The sequence below is a fragment of the Furipterus horrens genome, unplaced genomic scaffold (assembly GCF_987537825.1).
Source record: "Furipterus horrens unplaced genomic scaffold, mFurHor1.1.pri manual_scaffold_11, whole genome shotgun sequence".
Lineage (NCBI taxonomy): Eukaryota > Metazoa > Chordata > Mammalia > Chiroptera > Furipteridae > Furipterus > Furipterus horrens.
This window is the reverse complement of record NW_028327181.1, coordinates 53,348,140-53,368,391: the sequence shown is the minus strand read 5'-3', so window position 1 is coordinate 53,368,391 and position 20,252 is coordinate 53,348,140. Positions and strand designations below refer to the sequence as shown.

Genomic DNA, 20,252 nt, shown 5'->3' with positions numbered 1-20,252 from the left:
TGCGAAGCGGACGGCCGGCCATGGGGGCTGGTGCTGGAGAAGCCAGGCGTTCGCCCGCGCCCCGGCGCTTTGCCCCGCGGGGAAAGGAGGGCGCGGGGCGGGCTGGCTGAGCGCAGCTCCCCTCTCTCCGCAGGCGCCTTCTGCGGCGGGCGGACCGACTCCTCGGCTCGGCGGGGCCGGGGCAAGCTGGACGCAGCATGATGCGCGCAGTGTGGGAGGCGCTGGCCGCGCTGGCGGCGGTGGCATGCCTGGTGGGCGCGGTGCGCGGCGGGCCCGGGCTCAGCATGTTCGCCGGCCAGGCGGCGCAGCCCGACCCCTGCTCGGATGAGAACGGCCACCCCCGCCGCTGCATCCCTGACTTTGTCAACGCGGCCTTCGGCAAGGACGTGCGAGTGTCCAGCACCTGCGGCCGGCCCCCGGCGCGCTACTGCGTGGTGAGCGAGCGCGGCGAGGAGCGGCTGCGCTCCTGCCACCTCTGCAACGCGTCGGACCCCAAGAAGGCGCACCCACCTGCCTTCCTCACCGATCTCAACAACCCGCACAACCTGACGTGCTGGCAGTCCGAGAACTACCTTCAGTTTCCACTCAACGTCACGCTCACGCTGTCGCTAGGCAAGAAGTTCGAGGTGACTTACGTGAGCCTGCAGTTCTGCTCTCCGCGGCCCGAGTCCATGGCCATCTACAAGTCCATGGACTACGGGCGCACGTGGGTGCCCTTTCAGTTCTACTCCACGCAGTGCCGCAAGATGTACAATCGGCCGCACCGCGCGCCCATCACCAAGCAGAACGAACAGGAGGCCGTGTGTACCGACTCGCACACTGACATGCGCCCGCTCTCGGGCGGCCTCATCGCCTTCAGCACGCTGGACGGGCGGCCCTCGGCACACGACTTCGACAACTCGCCGGTGCTGCAGGACTGGGTCACGGCCACCGACATCCGCGTGGCCTTCAGCCGCCTGCACACATTCGGCGACGAGAACGAGGACGACTCGGAGCTGGCGCGCGACTCGTACTTTTACGCAGTGTCCGACCTGCAGGTGGGCGGCCGCTGCAAGTGCAACGGACACGCGGCCCGCTGCGTGCGCGACCGCGACGACAGCCTAGTGTGCGACTGCAGGCACAACACGGCGGGTCCCGAGTGCGACCGCTGCAAGCCTTTCCATTACGACCGGCCCTGGCAGCGCGCAACCGCCCGCGAGGCCAACGAGTGCGTGGGTGAGTGGAGCGCGGCGGGGGTGTGGGCGGCGGGCGGCGGGCGGGGGCGCGAGGGGGGCTGCTCCCGGGCCTCGCAGCCACGAGTTCTCTGGAGGGCCAGCGGCAGCCGCACGGAGGGTTCATCCGTTGCGTTAATGCTGCGGGAGTGGTTGGGAGGTGCGTTCTGGGATGTCGTAGGCCGGAAAGGGCAGAGAGCACGACCACTCTCTTGCGTGGCGCTGGCCGTGGACTCTCGGTGTGAAGCCAAGTAGAAATGCCACGGGGGGAGAGGGTTTTGCAGAAAACTTGCAGGCTGGTCCCTCTAACCTCGGATCCAAATGCAAACACTCTTTGGCTAACCCTCAGTTTGGCGGGACCCTGGGATCCGCTCCCCCTTCTTCCCTCCCCCCTTTCTTAGGGCTGCAGCTGGGCGCGCAGTTGGGGAGACCCCGGCCGGGTTCCCGGGAAGTTTCAGCTCCACAACCGTAAATCCCTTGGGAGATGGCAGAGGGATTTGCACTTTGGGGCCAGTTCTGTACCCGACGAGTTATCTTTTATGGTTTGAAAAAAAATATATTTTTTCTTTTGGACAGCGTGTTTGTGTTAGCAAAAGAATGATGTGACTTAAATTACTACCTACAGAATTCAAAGGAGAGTTCAGTAATTATTTTAAACTAATTCAATTCTGGTTCAAAAAAGAAGTACACCAGAATTTTTTGTTAGTGTCAGGGTTTGGTGACATTAAACAGTCTTGAATTAACTAAGGATCCAGATTCTCGCTTTTTAACGGGGTTTCAGTTCCTGAAAGAGAAAACCGACAAAACCGGCACTGGCGAATACGTTGTGTCAGAAGTGAGGCTAAAAAAAATGGATCCGTTCTATTTCTGAATTGTAGTTTTGCTGCTATAGAAACTTTCAGGCACCAGTTTCTCCCAGCCCGGGTGGGGGTGGAGGGGAGGGAAAGGGCGGTAGTAGGACAATACTTTACTCTTCCAGTATGAGAAGTATATTTCCAAATCCCTCATTTTGTTTTTAATGAAAATTATTCAGTTTGTAAAGTGCCATTTGGTGTGCATCTTTTGTGAACGCAGATTTTTCCTCCGCCTCTCCCCACCCCCAACAGTCAGTGTGAGTCTTTTCAATTGCTCCGCTCTCTGAGGCACATTGCAAAGTTTGCTGGTCCCCGCAAACACACGTTTGGAGATCTGGTTCTGATTAATTGTGTCATGTTGTCGAATAGTTTGTGCCTTATGACTGCGGATGCAGACTTCTGAGCAATCGAATGGAAAACATGTCTTGGAGAGCCCGTCGCGCTGAGGCCCAGCGAGGCCTCCTGGTCTGCAGAGGGTTGTGTCTCCTGTTGCTCGGCGGAGCCTCCATTTCTGCGCTCAGTGTGTCCCGATTTTGCCGACCTAATTGTTCTCCCCGGTCCTCCCCTCCTTTACGAGAGGGACCTGGTCACCAGTCTGAAGAGACTTTTCAGGATTCCCCAGTGAGATAGTAGTTATACCCGGAATTAGTGGTCTTTGAGAGTAAAATTCCTTTGATCTGTTCAAGTTCTTCAGAAATGTTGGTTTTCCCCATCTCTTACCCTTTTCTCCCTTTCCTCTTTCTTTTCTTCCTTTTGTGTGTAAAAAGCCTGTATTGATATTCCAAGGGCCTCCCAGGGTTTTGCTATCAGTTGTAGTTTGTATGTGCATATGAAAGATACCTTTGAATTGTCACCAGCAGGGTCTAATTGGACAGATGCAAGTGAATACGTTGAGGCAAATAAACTGGACTTCGTGGTAACATTTTACTGGTTTGAAGATTCCTCTGAGTGTTAGGTTTGTTCAGATTCATCAGCCACCCCTCTCTCTCCCTGTCACTTTGGAGGCATAACCCACATTTGCTGTAATAATGGTTATGCACTTGAAATAACCTCTGTAGTTTGGATTTTGTCTTTTGATTGAGGTATTAACTATACACAAATTGGATTGACCAGATTTTTTTTTTTTAGGCCAAATTGAGCAATCAACATATTAACTAATGTAATTAGGAAGCCTTTTTGCTCAAAAAGTTTAATTAGGCCTAATAAGTACATAATCTACATGACAAATAATAGGCTAACAATATTTTCTGGTTTTTACTGAAGTTATTTTAATTCCCAATAGTTAATGAATCTTTAAATTTTGCCAATTATTCAGTCATCTTATAAAAGCAAAGCCAGTTTAACTATGCTAAAGTTATATATAGTTTCCTTTTTGAGTAGATGTTCTGATACCTTGTAGATACAGGAGAGTCAGGTTGAAGTTCTTATAAAGTCTAAATTGAAGTCTTAGTGATTTTTCCATCATTCTGCAAAAGAGAAAGCCAGCAAAGACAATTTAAAAGTGATTTACAATTAAAGGTCGAGCGTTTTATGAAAAGGCCCTGCAGTGGAGATGCGTGAATGAATTAGTATTTGACAGGTGTTTGGAGGCACTACAGGGCACTGTGCTAGGAAAAGGCATTAATAAATCCTTCAAACACTAACTTTTGTACTCTCAGTGGCTCAGATTTTCCCCCCCACAACATAATCCCATCTTGTGAATTTCACACTGTTGACATATAAAGTCAAGCTACCCAGATTATTTACAACTAAGGCAAAGTAAAGAAGTATATGTATTTTTTATTCCAAAAACCAGTCTTGATAAAAATGAAACATTGTCACAGTGCTGTTCTGTCTTTGCCTTTATAAAAATGAGGCACGATTAAGAATAGACTGAAATGGTTTCCTTCCGCAGGTTAACCCCAGTTCCTAAAACTCTAAAAAAGAAATTTGCTACCATTTCACTACATGTTTCTTCTCCATGGGACCAGGGTGCTTTCAGATTACTAGGAAATGCATATATCCTATAGGTTTCCTTTGGTCGAGCTTTCTTTTTGGTGTTGTTTCAAGTTGAGTTCTCTGCGGAATAAATGTGAACCTTTGTAAAACCCACTTTTATTTTAAATGCGATTTTGGATTTCTTCCGGAAAAAAAACAAAACAAAACCCTCAAAACAATATGAAAGACAAGACTGTGTATAATGTTACAGCCTCAACAGCTCTCAGTGGAATAGCTAAATACTTTCTTCCGCCCGTATGTATCAGCAGTGCTCACATGCTTTTATACACATGTGCATTTACATTCATGGTGTAAAGAACCATCCATGCATGGGGGGGGGGTGGACATTCAAGGGAAAATGCATGAACAGTTTTAAACCACCTGGGTTGCTAGGCCCTTTTCTCCCCCTTCCTTTTTTCCCCCCAAAAGAGCATCTGAAGACCATATTGTGTTTCATAAATTATTGACATCAGTTTTAATCAGTGTCCCCCTGACGTCGGAGCTGTGTTAGTATTTAGTGCCTGACTAAGCATGTTGTTTAATCTTACTGTGGGGATGTCAGCATGAACCCCTGCTTGGTTTGTGACAGGGTGAGCTTGTGAAAACTCGTTTTGCGACTTGCTCTCTGGTTTTGCGTTGCCCAGCTGAAACCCAAAACCCGCACAAAAGACATCTCTGCAAGATGAGCACTGTGCTGGGCTGGCCTCCTATGGTCATGGGTACCTGCAACATAATGCCCATAATTGTTTAAACATGGCTTTGGGGAGGGAGTTTTGCATGCAGTAAATGGCTCCAGTGATTGGGCCTACCAGCCTCCCTGGCAAGAAGAGGTGATATTGGTGGTGTTGCCATGAGAAATCCAATGCCCCACTAAAGACTCCTGCAAAATCAGAAGGCTCTCATTATTTACTGCCTAGTCCAGAGTCTGGCACATAGCTGTAGATCAGTGAATGCTTTTATAGCTGTAGTAATTATTATAATTATTGTCATTGTGATGATTAACTCCTGCGGGCTTGTTTTTGGCCACGCGCTCATGTTAATTTAGTCATTTAATTATTGTGACTATGCTAATAATAGGCATTGTTATTGTGTTTACAGATGAAACCATAACCTAGAGACATTAATGGTTTACCCAAACGCTACTGGCTATTAGCACTGCATGTAGCTCGTAGACAGTGGGGCTGGAACTCCAGCCTGATGTTGATGCTTTGATTGCATCCTCTGTGCTGCCTCCCCATAGAATAGATGGATGGATGGGTGGATGGCAGTTACACATCATGAATAGGAGAAAAGTTGGCACAACCTGTTACTTCTTGATAGAACGGCAGGTGGTCCCTGTGTTACAGTACCTCATACTGTGCCATATTATTATATGTGTTGTGTTTATACGAGCTTATATATAATAAGTTGTCTTTTATTTTAGCCATCAGGCCTCGTGGGAGCTGGGAGTTAGAATGTAAGTGAAGAGGTTTCAATACTTCTTGTGGGTGCCCAGCTTGCATGGCGTTCCTGATGGCCACGCCTTTCTTGGTTCCAGGGCCTGTGACTGCCCGTGACCACTCTCAAAAGTGGTGGAACAGAGATCATCATCAGAAAATCCTCTCAAACCAAGGCCTCTCCTTTCTCCTTGATGCTTGGATTCCCTTTGCTTCTCCAGAACATATTGAAAAAAAAAAAAAAAATCCTAGGAAATGGCTAAAAAGTGTTGTTAAAGAGAGGAGTTTAATGGCATACCCTGGTTACTGGGTGGTGTTGGTGGGGGCAGCGTTTCTGGGTTAGCAGCACCAGGCTGTCATTGATCGCTGTTGGCCCCATGGCAGCTGGAGTGAGGGTCTTCCGGGTGTTCTCGTTAGTGCCTGGTGGGCAGCAAGGCTGTTCCCTTCTGTCTCCAGGGAGGAGAAACAGTGGTGTTGGGATAATCCTTGTGGGGTGGGTCCCTGCATTTCCAGGCCCTGCCAGGCTCTCCTTTGGGCCCTGCCCAGACTTCTCTCTGACCTCCTCCTCCCATAGAAAAATGAGATCCTCAGAAAAGTATTTGAGACTTCATGTCCAGAGAAAATATTGGAAAGGCAGTGGGTTGAAATTCAAATGTTCCCTGGAAGGAATCCCCTCATTTTCTGTTCACAGCTGGTATCGATATTTCCTTCTTGAGATGAGTTGTGCTTTTCATTAAGTAGATTTTTTGTCTTGGGATTAAACCAACATTGTATTCTTAATAGACTTTTATGTTTACACTTCAAAAGTCCACTGGGTTGGTATTCGTGTTATCTTGATGGCTTCTCTAGTTTCTGCAATGCACACTGGCCTCGCTGAAATAAGTGGCTCTCTAGGGACCTGGGTTATAAAACAGCCTTATCTGTCGATGCACAAGTATGGATATTTTGTGAGCCAGGATTTTTTTCTCTCTTTTAGAAATGATCATCATACCTGGGGCTTCTGCAGTGCCTTAAATGAGTGGGAGACCGGAGGTGTAGGGGGGCTTATGAAATGCTCAGGATTTAAGCCTCATACTTGCAAAGCGGCCCACAGCAGTTGCCCGTTGTCTGGAAAGACACACAGCAGCCCCTGTGGTCTCCACAGCCGTGGAAGGTGCGGCAGTGGTTGAGGTGGCTGGGGGGCTGCAGAGTTTAGAATGTCAGTCCACGGTGGTCGCCAGGTTGCATTCTGCAAGCACACTACAAGCTCCAACTAAATGCCAGGCATTGTACTAGGTGCTTTGTTTCAATTAATCAGATTGCCACAAGGAACGGAAGCTTTTCAAAAACAGATGTTCCTGCCATCAAAGGGCAGTTTTTACACAGACTGAATTAAATGTGGACAGGTCTGCAGGGGCACATCTTGGCTTATTCAGCGACAGACACCATTGCATGCACGGGGAGTGGGGTGGGGGTGATCAGCAGTGCTTGTTTTGAAGGCTGATCAATGAACGAGCCATGTCCTATTATAACCAGCTCCAAGGCACGGTATTTTTGAATAGCGCCTGAAATAAGTGAGCTGCCTGGGACAGTCCTCCAGACGCCGGGCCCTTAGCCTCCGTGCTGACTGCTATCCTGAGATTTGCCTTGTGTAGCACAACACAGGAGCTCAGTACTGCATTTGCACATTCTTATGTCAAAGGTGCACTCCATTGTAACCTCAGAATTAAATTTTAATCTGCCTTTGACACGTTGTGTAATTTATGTGCATTCCCCGCCCCCCTATGTCTGAAGGTAGAGACCCAGTTCAGTTGTCAGTCCTTTGTCTGTAGAGGTAATGCTCCCACCCCATCCCCAGCTTCTGGGAGACCTTAGCTGGGTGTGTGTTCAGCCCTGGCTACGTTATTTTGTGCCAGTTCTACCCTCTGACAGGGAGAAGGGACTGTGGTCCTGGGCTGGAGGGACGTGGAGTGCCTCTCCTCAGAGCCTTGCCCTCCTGACGCTTCTGTGCCTGTCCCAGGCCTGCGTGGCGATGGACATTTCTATCAGAGGCGGCCGCCAGCACTCGGAGAACAAGGGAAGATCATCTGAGGGGACAGGTGTACAGGAGTTCTGCCAAGAAATGCAGAAGTGTGCTCTGCCTTTTCCTGTGCTAGGGCCCTCCCCCCAGGCCCCTGATCCTCCTGCCGTTGGGATTAGCATAGTAGCTGCAGTTAAGTTGAAGGGAATTTGTGTTGCATTGCATCTATGCCTGTGAAGAAGGCCCAGAAGAAAGGTGTCTCTGTATGTATGGTAGACTTTCAGGCTTTTTAAAAGCATGGCTTTCCAGAGATCAAAGGAGAATTGTCGAGTGAGACCTTGGAAGGCAGCAAGCAGCACCCTAGTTTGTTATATCAACTGTAGCTGAGTTTTCCCAGCTCAGCTAGTGGCTGGAGGAAGATGCTGGAGATATGGGTCTGTGGAGGACTCAGGGCTGGCCTGTGCGACGCGTCGGGCCTCTTCAGAGGGTCAAGTTATTTGGGGGCCCATCCATTCCCCCTCCGTGGCTGGTGCTGTTGCTAGGTTTTCCAGATTTTTCCTCCAGTCCTTTTCTGGCTACGAATGAGAGATTATGAGTTGTCTCGTCCAATGTTTACCCATCCTGGAGGCTCCACACCTAAGTTAGACAATGGGTAAGACCCCCGGGATCTTTAAAGGGGCTGAATCTGGAAAACTGAGCCCAAGGTAACAAGGAAATGCGATATATCTTAGTTTCTGGAGGCCTATATGTTGGGCTACATTTCACATTTGAGATCCCCAAGTGATGGACCCCCCCTGCCTGCCTGATAACCAGTGTCAGTGCTCGGAGGGGCTTGGGGGTGTACTTAGTAGGTATACCACCACTCCCCAATTCTGAAACCAGGACACACATTGCTAATCAATCCCAGCACTCTTCTCCTAAGTCCAGAAATGGTCCCTCTCAACATAACACGCTAGGCAGCCCTCACGCCTTACTCAGAATTAGCCTAAGAGATGGAAACCATATGTCATTTTCAGTGTCAGAAGACTCCCTCCTGCTGCCCCAGCCGGCAGACAAGGATGTACCTTGAAGAGGTTGTTCCTGGAGCATTCAGTGGTCAGGTGGCTCTGCTGGCTCTGGAATGCAAAGAAGTGTGACCTGGACCCCCTCCTGCAGGTGGAACACACTCTCATTTGTGAGGTTGTGCATGTGGAAAGACGACTAGTTGTACTCATCGTAAATATGGGTGGGTTCCCAACGCGAGGGAATTTGCCTAATGCCCAGGATACTGGGGATGTACTGAGGGTCTTAAAGTGGGTTTTTGATTTGGCTCGTGTATTACGGACGAATTGGAGTGTGGGTCACTTCAGGTCTCTCCTGTGTTTGTTCTGTCTTGGTGTTTTTGTTTTCTTCCACGCCAAGATTATCTGGGGACCACAGTTCCTTGGAAAGAGTGGTCTTCCTGGGAGCGTCCGCTCCGCAGTTCCTGCCAAAGTCCTCTGGACTGAGAGAGCTCCAGACTGCCTCAATTTCTGAGACAGAAGCTTCCACTGCCCCCAAACATGAATGAAATCACCCCCCTACTTGGCTCAGATTCCCTCCCCCCTGCACAAGGCTTTCCCATCTGGGGCGTTGGGCCCTTGACCCCAGCCGTGTCTTTGTGGTGCTGAGAAACAAGAGGACTCAGCCCCAGCGCTCTGCTTCCATTTGGGCCAGCGCAGAAAGTGCTGAACAATAACAGCCCCCACCCCAGCATGAAAAAGGAAACACATTGTGTTTACAGATCTAGAATCTGGCATCTGAAACATGAAAGTACCTTTGGGTTGGGCGCCCCAGGGCAGGGCTCTTGGACACCAGCCCCTTGCTCGGAGTCCTGCAGCCAACTTGTTTCCTCTGCCCGAAGCCAGACCTCAGAGGTGGGCAGGTTGATCTCAGCCAACGCTTTATTCCCAGACCCAGCCCTGTCTCACTTCACGGCTCGCTCAGGCCCGGAGAGAATTCACGGTGAGAAAGTGCGAGGCCTTCCCAGCTGCCACGGGGGAGGAAACTGCTCCTCACTCCAATCCACAGAAATCAGCCTTTCTAAACCCACACTGTCAGGCAGGTTTGCCATCCTGATACGCAGAAATGCTAAGGAAGAATGGTCTGGACATTATTCCCTTGTATTTCTCACCCTATTTATTATTGGAACCAGGGTTCGACAGCTGTGTGTGTGTGTGTGTGTGTGTGTGTGTGTGTGTGTGTTGGTTCCTGTTTTTTTTTTAAATCCAAGATCTCTGCAGAAGAAAGATCTAGTGAAAATGAAAAGCAAGTATGGCTTTTTCTGATCCATAGGAAATAGTTTGTTTCTAAATCAAGATCAGAGAGCACAGCATTTTAGTTAATAATGTATGAAATACCACGATGTATGTATTAGGGGTATGGATGAGAGCTCATCTCCAGCTTCAGACTGCCTGGGCTTAAATCTGGCACCACACACAGCCTGAGAGCTTGGGCACCTTATCTGCTCTGGGCGTTCACTGTTCTATTATCCTGGGGGCTGTGCTCAGGACCAGTTGGTATATGAGACAGGATGGGGAGTGGGAGGAGCCCTTGCATTTTTCTAAGGAGGGGCTCAGCGGAGGGCGTTGGAAGGACGCCCAAAGGCAGGGTGCTCATTCTCAACTTGGGGCTTTTGTTGGCGTACGGGTCTATAGCTCTCTCCTTATCCCATGCTTGTATTCTGACCTCTTCTGCTCAGTAGTCTATTTGTGGTATTTATCCATGGGTAGGCATAGTTTTGTTAGTACTCATTGCTTTGTAGTGATCTGTGATATACACATATACATTTATTTATTTGTTCCACTTATGATGGACATTTAGGTTGTTTCCAGGTTTTAGCCATTAAAAGTAATGCTGCTGTGACCATATGTGTCCATATCTTTTGATGCACATATGGATGCATTTCTGTCGGGTATGTATCTAGAAGTGGAATCCCTGGGTCCTAGAGTAGGTATCTATTCAGCTGTAGTAGAAGGTGGTTATACATTGGCTATACATGCTGTAGAAAGTTTTACCACTTTACAGGTTAAGAAATAGAGGGACCCGTAGGAGGCAGAACTTGCCCAAGGTCGCACACTCACACAGCTGGCCAGCCAGTGTGGGGTTGGAATTAGAATCTGGCTCTGGAGCCTTGCTTTTTCACCACTCTTCCTGGCTGTTATTCTTCTTTAATCTGTACATCAAGGAAAACTGTTACCCCAAGGGGCAGGGGTGACTCTGGGTAAGTTCATTTGCTTCTCTGGGCCTTGTTTTTTTCTTTTTTAAAATGAGGGGTGGGGGCATGAAGACCATCTTCAGCTCTGAAATTTGTGTTCCAGTGCGAAGCACCTCCTTCCTGAGGACTTTCCCAGTCTCCATTACCGCCCTCCACCAATCCCGTCTTGACCAGAAGCAGCTCTGCAACTTGAATGATGTATTTCCCATCCCCGCCATTCCATCGGGGTTCCCTCAAAAGACTCTTAGGTTCTGACTGGGGCCCTTACTTGGCCTGCCCTCCAAGACTGGTGGGAATTCCCCCCCCCCCTCACTTGCCAGCTCTTCCATTTGGGCACCAGAAAACACGGGATCTGTTCCTTCTTTGCCCTCAGGCATGTTTAGCTGGATGAATGACCGCAAAGTCTGCTCAACTGAGTAACTAGCTCAGATATCAATAAATGAAGTATTTTCATAAGGTCCCATTACACCCTTCCCAATTACTGCGCCTCCCCCAACACACACCATATGCAATCGCCATATTGACTTCTAACACCATAAATTTCGTTTTGCTGGTTCTTGAACTTCATATCAATGAAATAGTGTATGTCCTCTTCAATAACTGGCTTCTTTTGCTCAGCATTATTTCCTTGTAAAGAGTTTTAAACATAACATATCCTAGTCCATTTTAGTTTGGTGGATGATCTCAACTTGGTGGGGTGCAATCCTGCTTGCTTGGTCTGATGACCTTTCCTCATAGTGAGTGATTTCCGTGCGTGTTTTGTGCTGCCAGACTGGGAGCTTACCTTTATTGGGGATTTTATGGAAATCCCACTGGTCTTAGTTCTGGAAATGCTTCTAGTGAGTGATTTTACATTTGGTTTTGCCAGATATCCTAGTTATCATTGGCTTGGGACTGATTTTTCCATTAATTAATTACCCTGGAAATTCCTGTGTCAAATGAGGAGCATGTACTTTGCCTTGAATGTCTAGCAGGCCTAAGTTTCATTTTCCCACTGAAGACCTTTTCTCCCTTCACTCAAGAGTTCTGTTGTTACCTGAGCTTGATGGACAAAGATGTTCGGTCTCCCTTCCCATGGGGTACATTCCGAAGGTCCAGGCTTTTGCGCCCCCTGGGTGACTGCTACTGTTTCCTAACCGGTCTCCATGCCTCTGTCCTTGGGCTCCAGCCTCCCGGCCTGCTCTCCCTGGTGCATAGTTCCCTCTGCTCAGATACCTGAATGGATGGCTTCCTCAGCTCCTCTCAGTCTGAATTCAGTCAGTTGCCGTTTCTCAGTGCAGCCTGCCCTGACTATCCGCTTTAATGTCCTAAAACAACTTCTTTATTTGTGCCTGCCTGTCCGTGTCTGTCTCTCCCTCCCATCTGCTCCCCCTCCCACACACACCCCTGATCACCCTTATCGTGCTCTATTTTCTATCCCCATAATATTTATCACCTTCTAACATACTATTTAATTTACTTATGTTTATTAACTGCCTTCCCATCCTCCCACTTGTTTATTCTAACACTTGGTAGAATATAATTTATGTGAAGGCAGGATTCCTTTTCTATTTTGGTCACAGGGCGCCTGGCATGTTAGTAGGGCCTTATTTCTAACTCCTGGCCTTGGAAGAACCAAGGCCTCGTCTTATGTCGGTGTGTGGGCCCTACAACCCAAGCCCATAGCCATTAAGGCCTATTTCTAGGTCTATAACAGGGATTTCTTTCCCCTTATCTCCCCCTCAGGATCACCAGGCCTCAGTGTTTCTTTAATACTTTGGCTTCAGATTCTTATTTCCTCTCACACCTGGCAACTTCCTTGTATTTCTTGTGAGATCTGCTACACATTAAGTATTTTAAAAAATTACATTTCATCTAGTATTTTGAGATGTTTGCAGTAGGAGTTCTGCATTAGCTCAGGTCACTTTGTTTGCCAGAACTCAAGTTGTTATATTTAATCCTTCGTGCATCTGGAGTTGTGATGTATGGTATGAAGGTAAAGATTTCCATTTTTTTCCATCAGATATTGAGCCAGTTATTCAGTGGCAGTTATTGAAAACGAAGGTTCTCGCTGATTTGAGATGCTACATTTATTAAATGCATAAGTATTGTATAAACTTGGATCTGTTTTCTGGATTTTCCATTTTGTTTCCCTGATCTGTCTATTTTTCCTGCCATTTCCTATCTGGACAGTGCATTTCAAAATCTCGTGGGATCAGTATTCACTCATTTATTCTTTTTCATTGGTTCTTTTCAGTTATTCTTATTTGATTATTTATTTATTCATAGGCTTTAGATGACTTTGTCAGGTTTCAGTGCACATGCCATTGGTAATTTGATGGCAATATCGTTAAAGTTGGTGATCGTTGATAATCTTATACTTTCTAAATAGGAACAGTATCGATACAGCCACTGTACTTAATGATTAGATTATTTAAATGTCTCCATTAGGGTTGTTAGGATATCAAAAGGGTAGGATACAAGTCTGGATAAAATCACAAATTGTATCTTTCTCTTTGGTTCTTCCAGGTAAATTTAAAATTTCATTGAGGTATAATTGAAATTCGGTAAATTGCACATATTTAAGTTAAGTAAATGTTATTTGGTAAGTCTGACATATGTGTGTACCTATAACGCCATTACCACACTAAAGACAAAGAACATACCCATCAGTCTCAAATATTTCTGAATGCTCTTTGGTAATTCCTCTCACACCTCTTGCCCCTTTTAACTGTTATATTTTCTGTCATTTTCTATTAGTTTGCCTTTCCTAGATTTTTATATGAATGGAGTCATATGGTATATATTCTTTTTTGTCTGGTTTCTTTCAGTTTGCATGAGTATTTTGAGACTCATCCATGATGCTATGTGCATCAGTCATTTACTCCTTTTTATTGGGCATAGTATTCCACTGTATGGATATACCACAATCTATCCATTCACCTGCAGGTGGACATTTAGGTTATTTCTGGTTTGGGGCTGTTACAGATAAAGTATCTATAAATATTCCTGTATACATTTTTTAATGGACACATGCTTTTGTCTCTTGGGTAAGTACCTGGAAAAGGTATGACAGATGATATGGTAGGTGTATATTTAACTTTTAAAGAAACTACTAAACTTACTGAACTCAAGGGGTTTATAGCTTGGGGTGTTCTATTCAAGAACCAGATGTGATGTTGCAAGGTAATTTTATTTACTTGTAGCAAGTAAAGGATATGGGATTCACGTCTAAAGCTCTGTATCCCCCAAAGAGAGACTTAGCTATTGCTTATATACACTGTTTAGTCAGTTACATATTGATTGATCTCTTCTTTGCCGTTAGTTCCTTATCCTGTTGTTTCTGTCAGACTCATCCTGTTTACAGCAGCATCTGCAGTATACTGTGCTACATTTTAACATTTAGTAAGAATAACACTTAGTAACAACATTTAGAACTGCCCAGACCTTGAGACCCTTGCCCTATCTAACACCACTTCCCGCTCTCGAGATTTTTTTCATTCCTCATTCTTGGGGGAATATGGATGAGGGTCATACTTCTGTAACTGCTTCCTGCTGATCATGGATGGAGTATATCTTTTGAGTTAGATGAGTGAAATTCTCTGGCGACCTGACTGATGCAGGTCTCGGGATTCCCTAGGTGCTGGGATCCCAGAAAACAGGAGAGCACAAAGAGAGCACTACTCTAACAGAAGACACGCACCATAAGAGGTGAGGTGGAAGCGGTAAAATCAAAGAGACCGGGACCCTGCCACCCATAAACTCACACTCTGGTGGGGATCCAATAGGCAAGATGGCCCAGAGTGACAGCCTCCCTAAGGACAAAGATTCCAGCAAAGAAGAGGAGGGGGAAGGTTCTGTCATATTTGAATCTTCTTCCCATATCATTCAGGACACCAACCCATGATTTTTATTCAGGAATCACTTATTAACCTGCCAAGTTTACCCAGGACTTTGAAGAACGGGTAGGATCTGGGCAGGATGTGAGTGTGCAAAAAGGGTGAGCCCAGGGGGTGAAGCACAGCAGTTCCAGAGGAGGAAGGGATACCAGATATGACAGTCCCATGCAGGATGCAGTTGGTGTCTCCTGGTTTCTCAAGCACAGTGATGCTTGTTGCCATGTGGCTGAGTGGAAAGCCGCACCTGCTACAGCACTTGGTGGGAGGGCAGCTTGGGAGGAAGTTCTGACACGGCCTCTGCATCTGCTCTCCTGGGACAGCGCACCACAGAATCGCCCCTCCCGGATGGCAGGAAGCACGCCCAGGGAATACACACAGGAGGGTACAGGTTAAGGCCACACACGAGAGGCCACGCTGTTCAGGCCCCAGCACAGGGGCCCTCTGTGATCAGACGTCCTGTGAGAACACCATCCCTGCTTAGCCAGCTACACAGCTGCAGCGCAGAGATTAGAGCCCTTCTGAAAATTGGGACAAAAGGAGAGAACACTCAGCCTTTAAAAATATTTAAAAAGTTTTAAATTATTTTAAAATTTTTATCATTGACACTATTACAGATGTCCCCCATTACAGTATTTTTTCCTTTTTTTAATTGTTGTTCTGTGACAGTTGTCCCATTTTCCCCGTTGCTCTCCCCCACCCCGCCCACCTCTCCCGCTCCCACAGTCAGTCCCCACCCTGTTGTCTGTGTCCATGGGCCCTTTAAATCTGTTTTTTATTGATTTTTAGAGCGGGAGAAGAGGGGGGTGGACAGAGACATACCCATCGATTTGTTGTTCCATTTATGTGTGCATTCATTGGTGGGTTCTTGTACGTGCCCTGCCCCTGGGAATCTAACACGCAATCTCGGTGTATCAGGACGACGCTCTAACCAGGTAAGCTACTGGCCAGAGCTCACTTGCTACCTCTTTGACCCTCAGTCTTACTGCCCAGTGGGCACTGGGACGAGCCCTGAGGTGAGCCCATCACCTGAGATCTATGTAACCCAGTGTCTGTCTTTCACAGACTGTGCGCCCTTTGCCCCTTGTCCTCAGATTGGAAATGGTAGGAGCTCAAGACTTACGGTGAAAACAGGACCCAGCTGCGGGCACAGGCTGGGATGGAACAGGGGAGAGAAGTGAGGAGAGCCAGTGGAATGGCAGGACCCCGCCCTGCCTCCCTCTTCCTCTGGCCGCACCTCTTCTCCCCCTGCAGAGGCCCGCACAGCAGTCCCCTCTCACTGCAACCATGTGCGTGGGTCGGGCTCCTCTCAGCCCTCTGACTTCCGGGCTGGGAGAGAAGATGGGCTGATAAGGCCTCCCCAAGGCTGCCCCCCCGCCCCCCCGCATCGGCAAGTGGCACTGTGAGAGGCCGAGGACAGGCCCTGGATGCCTGGTTTGACAATCATGGCTCACATGACTCATAAGAGGAGGGTTCTGGGCGGTGTGGCCTCCCTGCCTCTGTCTCCCTTGCAGCTCTCACTCAGCAATGCGGTGCTCTCTCCCTGAACCTCCATGGCTGCCTCTGCTGTGACAAAACATGGGGCTGCTCCACCCTGCTGCTTACCCAGCAGGGCCAGTGCCCGGTCAGCCCATTCCACTGCCGGTCAGCAGACTCCTGAGTGGGGGCCACTACCCAAGGAGGGGACACAGCTTAGAAACACCTCGTCCTGCCTGTGGGTGCACACAGCAAGCTCTCTCACCGTGACCTGTTAATAGAACATCTCTTTATATCAGTGAGACTCTTAGAAGAGATGTGGCATGTAATCTCTTCTATTTATCCTTTAGAGGAAGGGAAGCGGCGGGAGTTTTATTCAAACCATTCATAGATAAAACTGGTAATTCTTTCCAGATAAGCCCAAGCATATACCTTTACACTATTCGCCATAGACTGGCCCCCAAGGCCCCCAGCCAGACTTGCTGCTCAGCCTTGCTTGTAAGGGATCCTGTCCTGTCCCAGTTCACCTCCGCTGGAAACCACGAACTCGCTCGCTTGTGCTCAGTGGAAGGTGGTGTGGCCTGCGTTCAGGAAAACTGCTGGGGTGCCATTCCCGTTTCCCAGCATGAGAGTGCGCGCCCTGGATGGAAGCAGGGCCGGGGTTGTGTGAGCAAGCGTATGTGTAACCAAAGTGATTCTAAATGATCTCAAGGGACATACTGAAATGTGAAGAAGCAAAGAAGCCGTGCTTAGAAAACAGTGCCTTCCAAATCCGCAGTAGACTCCCAGCCTGGAGCGAGGCTTCCTTGGACAAGATTCCTACTATTGACCCATTTGTTATACTTCTTAATTTACATAAGGCCTTAATTTCTTAAAGTCAAATAAACATCCAATTCTGAAGAATGTACCCCAAGGGGCTACATTCAGGGATAGAATTTGAGCTTCCCATAGCGAGTGCATTTACATACAAGACAAGCAAGGCAAATCCAAATGTACTCACAAAGGACAAAATCCCACGCCTGCAGGACAGACAACCAGACCAGAGACTGTCACCTCAGGATGTCTTGGATTGTCCCACAGGCATGCCTCAACCCTTCAGAGTCAGAACTAGGTCAGGCTCTAATCTGGTGTCCCAAGCATGCACCAGAACTGAAACTACTTTTCTGACAACTCATATCCCAAATGGAAATACAAACACTAATTAAAGCTAACAGAGGGGCTGTCTGCCTCCCTTCCAAAATGCTGAACAAAGCAGGCTCAGGTGGCCATTCTGCTTCACTGTCAAGGCAGAGCAGGCAGCTCTTCCCCCGCGGGGAGCACCAAGTGGCAGTCTCCTCCAAACAGATCCCCTCTTTGTCCAGTGGAGACATGGGCAAGTAAGTCCTGGATGAGCTGCCACTGCTGACTGCTTCGCTAAGAGACCACACCAGGCTGAGAGCATCCTTTGAGGAGAGTCCCAAATGTTGACTCCTCAGATTTGTTAATGAACTCAAGGGGTTCGCCTCTTGGGGTGCTCTGTTCAAGAAGGAGAGGCAAGGTAGTTTTATTTACTGGCAGCAAGTAAAGGAGATGGGATTCATATCCAAAGCACTGTCTCCCTGAAAAGAAGCCTAGCCATTGCTTATATTTATGTTTATATGTAATCAATTGCACATTGATTTCTCCTTTGCCTGTTAGCTACACTTACCCTGTTGGGTTCCTGTCAGGCTTATCCTGTTTACAGATGCATCTGCAAAATACCGTGCTACATTTTAACTTTTAGCAAGACTCACATTTAGTAATAACATTTAGAACTGCCTAAACCTGATACCCTTGTCTTGTCTAACAAAACTGCTTTCCAAATTGGCTGAACTACTTTACATTTATTGTAGCATGTGAGAATTCCTATTTCTCCAGTTCCAGTTCCTCATCAATATTTGATACGGTCAGCCTTTAGTTTTGTCCATTCCAATAGGTATATAGCAAATAGCTTTACAATTTTAAGTATTACAATCCAGAAACATTGAATACGTCCACTTATTTATGTCTTCTTTTCTGTACTTCTGTAGTGTATATAAATTTCTTTGGATTAGCCTCACTTAAAATTTTTATTTCTGTGTATTTATAATTTTTATTACTATTATGAAAGGGCATTTTTCCTTCTCATTTTTTATATGAGTATTTTGTAACCTGCAAGTTTATTGAACTGTTTAAATTAGTTCACATAGTGTTTCAGTTAATTCTCTTCTCTTGAACCTTTTCCATGTTCAGCTATAACCCACAAATCATGAATATTTTAGTTCTTCTTTGATACCTGCATTTCTGTTTTTCTTGTCTTATTACATTGGCTAGAAATTCAAAGTTATGGTATAGAGTAATGGTATGATAAACTTTTGGGTTGATTCTGACTTGAGTGGGAATGTTCTAGAGTCTCATCATTAAGTATGTTGTTTGCTGCTAGATTAAGATAGACACTTCTTATTCTCAATGGAGTGATCTCATCCTGGTTTAGTGGGAGGCTTGCTCCTTTTTTGTTGTTGTTTTAAATCAAGAATATGTGGAATGTTAATCCTTTGCATATCAGTCAAAATGATCATACAATATTTCTTCAATTATTAATGTGATGAATTACATTAATTGGTTTCCTGTATTCTTTAATAGCTTTATTGAAATACAATTCTCATAACATACAAGTCACCCATTTAAAATGTACAATTCCGTGGTTTTTATTATGCTTACAATGGTACAACCCTCACTAAAATTAATCTCAGAACGTTTTTCTTATCTCCAAAAGAAACCTTGTACTAATTAGCATCCACTTCCCATTTCCTCCCTTGTTCCAGCACTCAAGCTCCAGGCAATCACTAATCTACTTTCAATCTCCATGAATTTACCTATTATGGATGTTTCATATGAACGGAATCATACAATACATGTCCTTTTGCAACTGACTTCTTTCAATTAGTTTAATATTTTCATGGTTCCATCCATGTCTTAGCATGTGTCAGGATTTCATTATTTGTATGGTGAGATAATACGCTGTTCTAGGAATATGCCACATTTTATTTATTTATCAGTTGGTGGACATTTGGGTTGTTTCTACTTTTTTGCTATTATGAGTACAGTATTCACTCACTTATCGCGGGTATTACGTTCTAGATCCGCCCCCCCCCCCCCACAATAGGTGAAAATCCGCGAAGTAGGAACCTTACATTTATTTTAGTATTTATATATATTTTAAGGCTTTATAAACTCTTCCCACACACTTATAAACTGCTCCCAGTCCCTTATTAACCTTTCCCACTCCCTTATTAACCTTTTCCACACTTTTGTAAACACTACTTGTGTTCTTAAACATATTCTACACTCTTAAACCTACATAACTTTAACAACATACGTATACAGTACCGCAAAATCCATGATAAGTAATTAAATATAATACTTTTAAAAATCCCGTGATACAGTGAGGCCGCGATAAGTGAACCGCGATACAGAGAGGGACTACTGTAATGCTCATATGAACACTGATGTACAGGTTTTACTTCAGATATGTGTTTTTATTTTTCTTGGGTTTATACTTAGGAGTGGAATTGCTGGGTCACATGGTAACTCTTTAACCTTTTGAGGAACTGCCCGACTTTTCCAATGCAGCTGCACCATTTTACATTCCCATCAGCAAAATGTGAGGATTTCAGTTTCTCCACATCCTCGTCAGTTCTCTGCCTTTTTTTGTTATAGCCTTACTGGTGGGCATGAAGTGATATCTCATTGTGGTTTTGTGATTTTCTAAGTTTGAACTATCCGAGCATTCTTGGAATATAGTCTATTTGGTGATATATTATTCTTTGCTAATATTTATTTTTGATTTTTATGTCTGTTCAAAAGTTAGATTTGTCTGAGCATTTTTTACAAAAAGATTTTACCTATTCATTTTTAGAGAGGGGAGAAGAGAGGGAGAGAGAGGGAGAGAAACATGGATGTGTAAGAGAAACACAGATTGGTTGCCTCTCACATGTCCCCAACTGGACACCTGTCCTACAACCCAGGCATGTGCCCTGACTGGGAGTCGAACTGGCGACCTTTTGATTTTTGAGACAATGCCCAACCCACTGAGCCATACCAGCCAGGGCTGAGGGTTTTTGTTTTTGTTTTGTTCTTTGTTTTTTGTTTTCCTTTTGTATCAGGGCTAGTTCATCTTGTGAAATGAAAT

At 46.2% G+C, this 20,252-nt stretch overlaps 1 protein-coding gene across 3 annotated transcripts in view; it reads left to right on the top strand.

Moving 5' to 3' along the window:
• The window catches only part of NTN1 (netrin 1), a 188,736-nt gene that overhangs the window by 15,385 nt on the left and 153,099 nt on the right, over nt 1-20,252 (top strand). For all 3 annotated transcript variants that reach the window (XM_090291090.1, XM_090291089.1, XM_090291088.1), the window contains exon 2: nt 134-1,215. In XM_090291090.1, the coding sequence (XP_090147216.1) occupies nt 198-1,215 (1,018 nt within the window). In that variant the 5' untranslated portion in view covers nt 134-197. The remainder of the gene's footprint in view (nt 1-133; nt 1,216-20,252) is intronic.